The sequence below is a fragment of the Sparus aurata genome, chromosome 17, assembly GCF_900880675.1.
Source record: "Sparus aurata chromosome 17, fSpaAur1.1, whole genome shotgun sequence".
NCBI lineage: Eukaryota > Metazoa > Chordata > Actinopteri > Spariformes > Sparidae > Sparus > Sparus aurata.
The window spans coordinates 13,458,503-13,468,693 of record NC_044203.1 but is presented as its reverse complement, the minus strand read 5'-3'; the positions used below and the strand labels follow the sequence as shown (position 1 = coordinate 13,468,693).

The following is a 10,191-nucleotide window of genomic DNA, read 5'->3' as shown; positions in this document are numbered from 1 at the left end:
AAACGTTCTCTGTCACACAGTGAACAATAAATTACTCTTCATAGTCCTAACCACCGCCAAGAAAACTATCCTCATGAGCTGGAAATCAAAGAACAACACTCACTTTGCACAATGGAAAACATTTTTTTATGGATCTCTATGGAAAACTGATCTAGTTCTATCCATCCAATACACTGCAGTAGAGACACCCGTCCCTATCTAGACAACACTCATTCTTTTACAGACCTGATCTTTCAATGTAGCTGCACCCTTTTTGTTATTGTTTGTTTCATAGTTTACACACACACACATACACACACACACACACACACACACACATACACACACACATGCACACACACACACAAACACACACACACACACACACACACACACACACACACACACTATAATTCTCATTTTCACTTTGCTGTTTAATCCAGCAGTGGACACAAATTCTGGGCACCATTTTTATCTGCTTTCACGTCTCCATTGTTGTCTTGTCACATTTTGTCATGTGATGTTGGTACTCTGACAAAAACAACAGAAAGTGAACCAGTTGTCTGTGTAACAGGGGCTGTGGTGGTATGTTTGTGGTGGGTTTAACAACTCTCTCATGCTGCTGTTTGAAGATAAACAATGCATTGATTAAAAAGAAGGCTTTGAAATGGAGACACTGACTCTAAATGTGTGAGCTGCTACTTGCTTATATATGCCATGATGAAGACTGTGATTTTAAATGTGAAGGCCAATTTATTCAAGGTTTTTTAATTATCGCAAAACAGTGTGTCTTAGAATAACTGGGTCCACACTTATTGATCACAACACGAAGTCAGACCTCTGTTTTCAAATCTCATGTTTGTTTGGTCTTCAGGTCAGTCCTCTAGAAGGGTTTTTGTAGCTGAATATGAATAATATCAAACTAAATGTAATGGTTTATCTTCACTAAGCTAGTTACCAAGAGTGGAGAAACAAGTGTAAAGTTTGTCCTGAGGGTGGCGCTAGAGGATAGACTCTGGGGTCCTTTTGAGTACATGTTAAAAAACTGAATTTTGTGCACTGCAGCGCCCCCTCCTGATCACTTCGCAGCAGTGATCTGGGAGCAGTATTCATACAAAAATGTTGGGACGCTGTGTGTTTGTTTGAACTATTATTGGCATCAGATTTAGAGTAAGCATGTTATTTTTACAAATCCCAATTAGTGGATGAGGTAAACCATTCTTTTTTGTACGTTTACTATTTTCAATTGAGTATATGTCGATTGGCAAATTATATTATGTTTTAAACAATGTCTTAACTTTTGGGTGTTGAAACTGTGTTTAGTACTTGCAGATCAAGTTTCTGTTGTTCTTTGTAACCTGCAGGATAAATTCATTCTTTTTAAAAGGAGCATAGTCATCCCATGGATTTCAGAATAGGCTATTCTAATTGTCATTATTTGCACAGCCATTGAAAACCAAAACATCTTCCATTCTGTGTTAATGATTTTACTGTATATGGTGACGAGATGCTATTTCAAGAGGAAAACTAACATTCATTTGGTGAGCACAAATCACATAAAGTTGATTTACAGTTCATGTTTTTATCAGGCACAATGATATGACAACATTAGTATGTACAGCCATGTACAGTGTTCAAAACAATATCACAACAACATCAACACACTACATAATAATGAAGTCAGGTTATTTGCAAGCATAATGTGCAAAACTACAACAGAGCTCTTTTTTTTTTTTTTTTAGAACAGAAGAGTATTTGACTTAAAACAGAATCATTTAAACATATTTGATAACTGTAAGCAAAAATATGACTTTAAATATATATATACAATATTATAGGTACTTTAAAGGAGGTTTCTCATAGTAAAAGCTGCTTTAATTACAGGTCCCCTTTGCAGCCAGTGTAAGTTGCCATCCATGTAAAATTGATGCGACCAGCTGGCTACAAAGTCTAACATGGCTTGAAGTTCAAAGCCTCTCATGATGGAAATCTCTCATGTTTAGTTGAAAAATAATAAATATCAGTGCATAATAATTACATTAAGCTTAGTCAGCTTTAGTTTTGCTGAAATGTGCTGTAAAATGCTGGTCTGTATCAGGATACAATGTTGTTTAAACCTAAAAAAAAGATGTTTAGCCATAACCAACAATGCAGTGTAACACAGCGCTATTAACAATAAAAGCATATACGGAAAACACAAGCAAAAAATATGTCTAAATGACAAAAATATGTCTGTATTAGACAGGATATCCATGATACAATCAAAAAGAGTAAATATAAAACAAGTTCTTGTGTCTGTGTACAACATTCAAAATACAGTAAACATTCATTGTGTAAATATGGCCATTTGAAGACAACATCAAAACTTTTACCCTGTAAAACACAGACATCAAGATTACCCTGTTAAAGGAGATTATTACTCCTAAAACTACTCCTAAAAACAACATAATCTCCTGCTTCTCTCTCTTGACAGTCTTCATGTCGACTGGAAGCAGGGAGATTGTCAACCTGAGGAGAGGACAGTGTTGTCAGGAGAGGCTGAACACCGGCCCGCTGTCCTCTCACTCCAACAGCACGTCTGAAATAGTTTGAACAAACTTCAGTGACATCAGTGTTTTCCTGCAGTCTGTCAGTAAAGGTTGACTTTTCCAGTGGCAGTTACATCCAGCGTAAAGGCAGCTGGCTGTATTAGGACTGGATGATTGTTTGATATCTTCTCTTGTTCTTTATACTTTATTTACTTGTTGGTTCTTTTCGTTTCTTGTTTGTCCAGTTTTCTGGTCTCACACATTGGCATGGTGCAGGTCTCTATCTGGCTGAATTTTCCTGTCGGAAAGAAACAATTCATCAATGAGATATTGGTTAAAAAAAAAAAAAACAGTATTGAGTAATAACTATGTTCAAATTGGAGCCAGTTTTTTTTTTTATTTACTATGTGGTATCCACTGGTTCTTCGATCTGAATGAACAGTGATGAGTTTTATATTTTAGTCAAACATAGTTGTTGAATGTCTCTGTATCTTGGAGATGTCAATGGTCATATTTGTCTGCGACTTCAACATGAAAGTCTTCAACGTCTTTCTCTGTTTCATTGCATAATGAAATCAGTATAAAAAAGTATAGTTAGTTATTCATTTAGCCAACAGCGCTGTATGTGGAAGATGACCACTGACACAAATTTGGTCACATTGACACACTTCCATACTTTTGGAAGCATAGTAAGGGTAAATCCTTGAAATCCTGGAAATCCTTAAAAATGCTTTGATTTTAATGTGGTGATTTCAAGGTTTGAAAAGTGCTTTGATTTTACATAAAGTGCTTGAAATTGTAACTGCATAACTTTAGGATAAGATACAACTTTCTGATAAGGAAATAATCATTTGCAGTGGGGCAAGCAAGTCGTCTGTGGGATCTATAGTCAGTTGTATATGGATGGATCTTTCTTGGATATCAGAGTGACAGGAAACAAATGAACATACTCGTGTTTGGTTAGGGAGGCCTTGTCGCAGGTGACCTCTGTGAGCTGCCCACACTCGGTAGTCTTAATCCCCGCTGTACTGCTTCTTGGAGTGGATATACCCTTCAACTTCACTTCTCTGCACACATATGAAGGTTTGAAATTTGATGATGATGACTTGATGATCATCAGAAAAGGTGTTTTTTTTTTTCAATTTGTGAAATGATTTTCACAAACTCCTACTTACCCGTTTGTGGTTCCATCTCCATCTTCAAGCATTTTGAGGCCTGGCACTTTGTATCCAAAGAGTTTCACAGCAATGGACATGAGCAGGCCGCAGTGATTTCTGTAGCAGCAGGTGGCGTCTACTACCAGGAACACCACCAGGAAGATGACCATGACGGTGCCAATCACACTGCCTTTAGTCATACTGCGGCTGCTCACTTTGAGGGAGAGATGGGAGAGTCAAGGTGAACCTGAAGCATTAGTACTGAACAATTTTGAGTTGAACTTCATCTATTGTTCAATTCTATGTCAGCATACAAAAACAAAGTAGAATCTTTAACAAATTGTGAAGAAATAGCTAATAATTTAAATCTGCTGATGTTTACATAAGTAATATGTTGCAGGGATAGCTACTGAAGTTAGCATGCTAACCAGTGAGCATAGCAAAGCTGCTTTGCTAGAGGTGTAAATGCCAACACTCTGCTGGTGCTCCAAGCTCGCAGTTTGGACCACTAGATGATTGGCTAGTTAAGCTAACTAGCTAACGCCAGCTACAGTTAGCAGCAGTTAGCAGTCACCCTGGTGATATGCTGCCCCTTGTATGAATTTGACAGGAGGCCAATTCTGACATAGTGCACCTTTAACAGTTTATGCCACATTTCCTGGCTAACAGGCTCAAGTGTGTGGTGTAGGGAATAGGGGGGACACATACCAGGCTGTTCTCCAATGGTGAAGTTGAACATGGAAGGGAGAGAAGAACCATTCGTATTGACCGCTATGACCTCCAGTTGATAGCCTGACCCAAAAGACAGTTCTTTAAGGGAGATAGAGTCGGTACTGGGCGACAGCTGCATCTCCTTCCACTCAGCACCTTCTTTATCCTGAGAGAGCATAAGAGAGGAGTGAAGGATGACAGTTAGACAACAGAAAAGACCAAAGAAGAGTCATTCACATGCACAGACCGACTCACACTGTCTCCTACCTGTCTGTAACGTATGTTATAGTGCTGCAGAGGATTTCCACCATCATCACTCTGTTTAACAGGTACAGAGAAAGAGTTGCGTTCTACTTTCATCTGATCGACCGTCAAAACTGGACTGTCTGGTTCACCTGCAGACAGAAGACAGAGAGAATGATAAGAACTGATGACCATGAACAATGAGAACTCATATTTGTATATATGTAGGCTACATGCAGATTGAATGAACATTAGTAGACCGCTGTGTGTACTTTACCCTCTGAAGACGGATGACAGTAGATTACACGGTGTCATCAGCATCGTGAATGAACATCAGACAGCAGATGTTGATGTCATAGAAACGTTGTGGTGAGGTTTGCATGAAGAAGAAAAACTAATTAGGAATGGTAGATGAGAAGGAAGGCAGACTGCTTGCTCGAATGATTGGATGTACACATACTGTGCATTGTACATCAATAGATGTGCATTATTTCTACAAACATATAGCAAACACACTTAGAAACTGCATATTCACTTAGTGCATCACAAAGGGCATGAAGCATGGGTTCGATGTGTGTAGCACTTACGTATTCCCAGTGTGCGGACATTTGTTGGTTCAGAGAACTGGCCCGCCCCCACTGCATTCACGGCAGCCAAACGCACTGTGTACATTGTGTACTGCCTGAGTGTGGTGATAGCTAAAGGATCTACAAAGCAAACACAGAAAGGAACAACATCAGCTCATGTGCATTTTTAAATGTTATTTAGGCATTTGTGACGGAATCAATTGTTTGATATAAGCAGTTTAAAATACAAAATATTCAAGGTCTGTTTTTTTCATGATTCATGATTAACGACTGCAAAGCCTCTCTGAAAAACAAAGGTTTTACCTGAAGCTGGGACCATGGCTTCCTTCCACTGTTCTGCTGCACTTTGCCTCCACTGTAGAGCAAAATGTGTGATCGGTGTTCCTCCACTGATGGGCAGAGTTTTGAGGGAGAAGAAGACTGAGGACGGTCCAGGTGAGACTGACAGGTAGTGAGGTGGACCGGGCTCGGCTTTGGGTCAGAAGGGAGGAGCAGATAAAGACAGGAAAAACAAATGTGAGAAAAGGATAAAATGTACTGAAGAGGGATGAGTGTAAGTTAATATGCAGTCTACTTTATTTTCTTACTGTGTATTGCAACATCTCTTGATGCATTTCCAGAGGTGCTGACAGCCATGCAGGAATACAGTCCACCATCAGAGGACAACACCTCCTCAATCACCAACGCACCGTCAACAACACGGACATGACCAGAGGAGTCCTGACAGAGGGGGGCACAAAGGAAATATTTAATCATATATATACAGACCTGTAAAAGCTCAAACTTCATGTAGCTGGAATAGTCTAACTGTGATAAAAGTTAGACGGTAACATGGAGTTAACAGGGGTCATATTGTTCTGGGGATGATCAAAACTGCATATGTGTGTGTGTATGTGTCCATACACTCTTACCACTGTGCGTCCGTTGTGCTTGTTGAGCCAGTGCAGCTCAGGCTGAGGATGACCAGAGACGTTACAGGACACAGACACACGCTCACCCACTGACACACTCTGTTGCTCTGCAGACACAAACACCTCCGGGGCCTCTGAAATAAAATGATCACAACAGCAACCATCTCACTAAAATGTAAAGAAACACTGAGTCCCAGAGTCTTTATAGCAAAACTGGATAAAGTAACATGTCATCATGGTTGAAAAGCAGGTTTTCATTTTTCATGACGGTGTTAACAGAAAAACTTAGAGAGAACCAAACCAACCAAAAACATGAAGCATGATGGTAGCACTGCTCTCAGCTATCTTGTTGGTTGCGGTGCAGACGTATTCTCCGTAGTCGGCCCTGGTCACAGATCTTATAGTCAGCTGGCTGCGGTCTGAGTTGAAGTGATGACGTGAAGGATCAATCGAGTTTGGCCTGGGGGAAGGAAATACAAAGCAAAATACACATTGAGTGATGTTGTGGATGTTATTCAGGTGAATTCAAAATAGAACATGAAGTCATCCAGATGTTTGCAGACACAACTTATAGGAAAGAGCCATGAAAAGAGGCATGAAACTAGAATGAAGACATAATGTTATTGACTACATGTCACCACAAAATGTCACAGTTGTGTTAGTGATGATAGTTAAAGTTATAAGAAACTAAAACAAAGGAAGGTCAAGCCATGAAAGCAGCTTATTATGACCCATATTTGCTTTTGTTGTTCTGTGGCGACCTCTAGTGGCTGTTTTAATTAGTACGGCTGAAAAGGAGGAAGTGAAGAGAAATTCTACAGAGACAAGTCCACATGGTGAGCAGGTCGGAAAGGGATGGTCAGGTTACACAGTGACAGGACTTTAATTCAGTTTGTGTCCAATGTGAAACAAGAAGCTCTCCTAACTTACTGACGTAGTGAAGTGACATCACATACAGAAGGTATTGTAAGTTATTTAGGTAACATAAGAAGATTTATTATGGAAGTTATAGAAGTAACACAGGTATTTTAACCCAAACCATGATATTGTCCTAAATCTAACCAAACTGCAACTGTATGACGAAGGTCATGTACGTGTGTTGACACTTTAACTCTGCAACTCTGCCATGTTGTTTTAGGAACAGTGATACATATCGACCTCTTCAGTCATTTAGGTCTGAGGATGTGTTGGAAAAATCTACATACCGATGCAAAATTCACTTTTTCAAACAACATTTTTGGGGAACGTCATCAATTCTTTACAAGTCAGGACTTACATGGTCCAGTTGATGTTGGGTTGTGGATGACCATCCACCAAACAGAGCAAGGTAACATTAGATTCTGGTCCGGCCAACACTTTTTTCTGTTCCTCTCTCAGACGTGTAGTAGGAGGAGCTGCAGGAAGGAATGTGTCTCTTAGGCAAATGTATATTCATGTAGTCTTCAAGTTCTTCAAAGTAAAATATAAAAAGTCTTTGTCTTGCATAGTACCTCAACATAACCTTCAGTTTTACATTACAAGAACCAGGAGGGATCTTTGAGCCACAACATGATCTTTCAAATATTGTCAAACCCCTGTCCACTATTTCACCTTGATGTAAAAGAGATACTGACCATTGACAACAACAGAGATGGAGAGATTTTGAAAGACGGGCCTTCCTCTGATCTGGGCCCGGCACACGTATGTCCCAGCATCCTCTCTCTTCACATTTTTAATAAGGAGTGAGTTATCAGACAGTTGACGCATATGGCTCCACTCTGAAGTGAAAGAGGTGAAGGCAGAGACAAAGAAAAAGAGACTGTTATGTTTCTGAATGAAAGTTCATTCATCAGCTGGACAAAGCAAACTGCGGAGCTCTTTCTGCTGCAACACATGGATGTTTGTATACACCCAAAACATTCAGTAGACCCAGTGGTTACTAAAGATCCAACTATGATCCAGGGTCCTGGTCCTACCATGAGAAGGGATTTCCTTGTTGTCTCTGAACCACTGAACATCCACAGCTGGCTGGCCGGTCACCAGACATGGCACCACACCGTCTGTGTCCTTCAGAAACTCATGGTAGGTGGTGGTTTGGCCAAATGATGGACCCTCTGACAAAAGAGGAGAAGATTAAGTTGACTATACTGCCTAAAACAAAACGGGTGATCTCATCAAATTAAACAGGTTTGGTTCATTCAAAAAACACCTTTTATTTTCTAGCTAAATAAAAGATCTGTTGGACTGGACAGGTTCAGCAACAACTGATCAAACAAGTATGTGATGCAGCCGGTTGTTACGTACCGTAAACATACAGCTGCTTCTCTGTTTTATCAATGTGTCCACTGTCGAACTCACAATGACAGGTATACCTGCCCGCATCCTGCATTGTGGCCTTGTTAATGATCATTTTGGAAGAGGTTTCATCAAATTTTTTCACGTTTTCTTCATCTATGTCTACGCCATCCTTGGTCCACGTTATTTCCCCCTCTGCCCCAGCTGGGACAGGACAGGACAAGAGAAGGAAAGGAGGGAGAGATAGAGTGAAAAAAGCTGTGGAGGCCTTCAGGTTCAAACGGAAACATTTCATTTAAATTATCAAGTTTCATAACCCATCGTGTCAAATTGAAATGACTCACCTTTACACAACAGTAAGATCTGTTCTCCCACCTGAACATCTTGCTTAGTGGTTACGATTGTCATTTCTGCATCTGGTGGAGGAGAGAAGAAGAGTTTTCTTTTTCTTTTGCACCTTTTTCTGCTTTATACAAAGGGAGTTTTCATCCCTAAAACCACAGACTAATTTAAACCACAGAGTAATTTAAACACATTGTTCAGTTAGATAAGTATTTGAGACAATGTTTTTTAATGGTCTCCAACACCAGTCTGTACTAAGATTTTGATCCACAGGCATAAACACCCTAAAATGATAGTAGTTCTACTAGTTCTCCAGTATGTGTTTTCAACAGATTGTCAGTGGGGAAGGTCTGTTTAGTGGCAAAAAAGGACAGATGTATTTGTCTCACAACATACCTTGCCATTTTCGACATACTGATCATCACACTGTAATATTTAATCAGTTCCAGGACATTAAAATCATCTGAAGTGACCCAAAGCTAATGGGAACTTTAAATTTGAATTTTACATTTCTAACTACTTTGTTGGTGTATCATGCTGCATAGCATATTTTATAGCTCACAAAATGTAAGCATTCTTGAACTTTGTGGAAAAATTTCAACAACAAATCCAACATAACCTTATATTTTCCCTGTTTATTCAGTTATGGAAACTAAAGATTTGTGGAAAAATTGCCTGAGTTATTGACCACTTACACTTAAAAAATACTTTTACTTGCATCCTCCTTATTTCAGCCATGCAGAACATATCCAGAGATTACCACACTGTATTTCTTGCTAAAATCTTAATAATGTCAATAGATCTTACCTGTGCCGTACATCAACAGCAGCAGCAGCAAGGCTGTCCTGAGGATCAGAGCTGATTGGTTCATGTTCACCTGGCTGCTGATTGACAATCTTATGACTTCGAGTCAAAGCTCCACAGTTTGTCTGTCAAGTCTGAATGTTTTGGTTTTCCAGTCAACACAGCTGGACAGAAAGCTTCAATGCCTGTCTGATAAAGTTTACAAACTCAATTTAAATCTGCTGAACTCAAAGAAACCTCAGAAATGAGTAACTGCAACTTGTAATTTGTAAACAGCTGTTGTGTCCTTTCCCCCTAAGATAACTATGATGGAGAGAGGGTCTGTGTCAGAGGTTATATAGGGAGAGGAGATGGAGAGGAAACCAGAAAGGGGAGTGGAGAAGGGAGAGAGAGAAAGCATTGCCTTCACATCCCTCCTTTGACCCCAGCAGAGTTACTGTCGGTCACTCCAGAATAGAAAAATGGGAGGTGATGACGTGTGACATCCGTCCCTCTGGCAATCCTGTCCTATGTCTTTATGTCTGTTGTCTCTCATTTGTCCCTACCTGTCTTTTATTTCTAGTTTTCTCTCTCTTTTTTTCACCTCTTCTCTATCTGTCTGTCTGTCCACCCTGCATTTCCCTTTCTCTCCCTCCAGGCTACCGGATGAAAGCAG

The 10,191-nt window shown here is 39.8% G+C and overlaps 1 protein-coding gene across 1 annotated transcript; it reads right to left on the bottom strand.

Annotated features, from left to right (window-relative positions):
- Positions 1–1,545: 1,545 nt before the first annotated feature.
- On the bottom strand, positions 1,546–9,861 carry ncam3 (neural cell adhesion molecule 3). Its single transcript, XM_030395251.1, has 17 exons — positions 9,540–9,861; positions 8,735–8,806; positions 8,400–8,594; positions 8,072–8,209; positions 7,730–7,873; positions 7,393–7,510; positions 6,422–6,576; positions 6,117–6,250; positions 5,793–5,925; positions 5,509–5,676; positions 5,206–5,325; positions 4,896–4,898; positions 4,643–4,770; positions 4,373–4,541; positions 3,683–3,878; positions 3,458–3,574; positions 1,546–2,805 (listed from the first exon to the last, which is right to left on the bottom strand). The coding sequence occupies exons 1-17, from the start codon at positions 9,601–9,603 to the stop codon at positions 2,763–2,765; spliced, it is 2,097 nt and encodes a 698-aa protein (XP_030251111.1). The 5' UTR covers positions 9,604–9,861; the 3' UTR covers positions 1,546–2,762.
- Between the last annotated feature and the right edge of the window lie 330 nt (positions 9,862–10,191).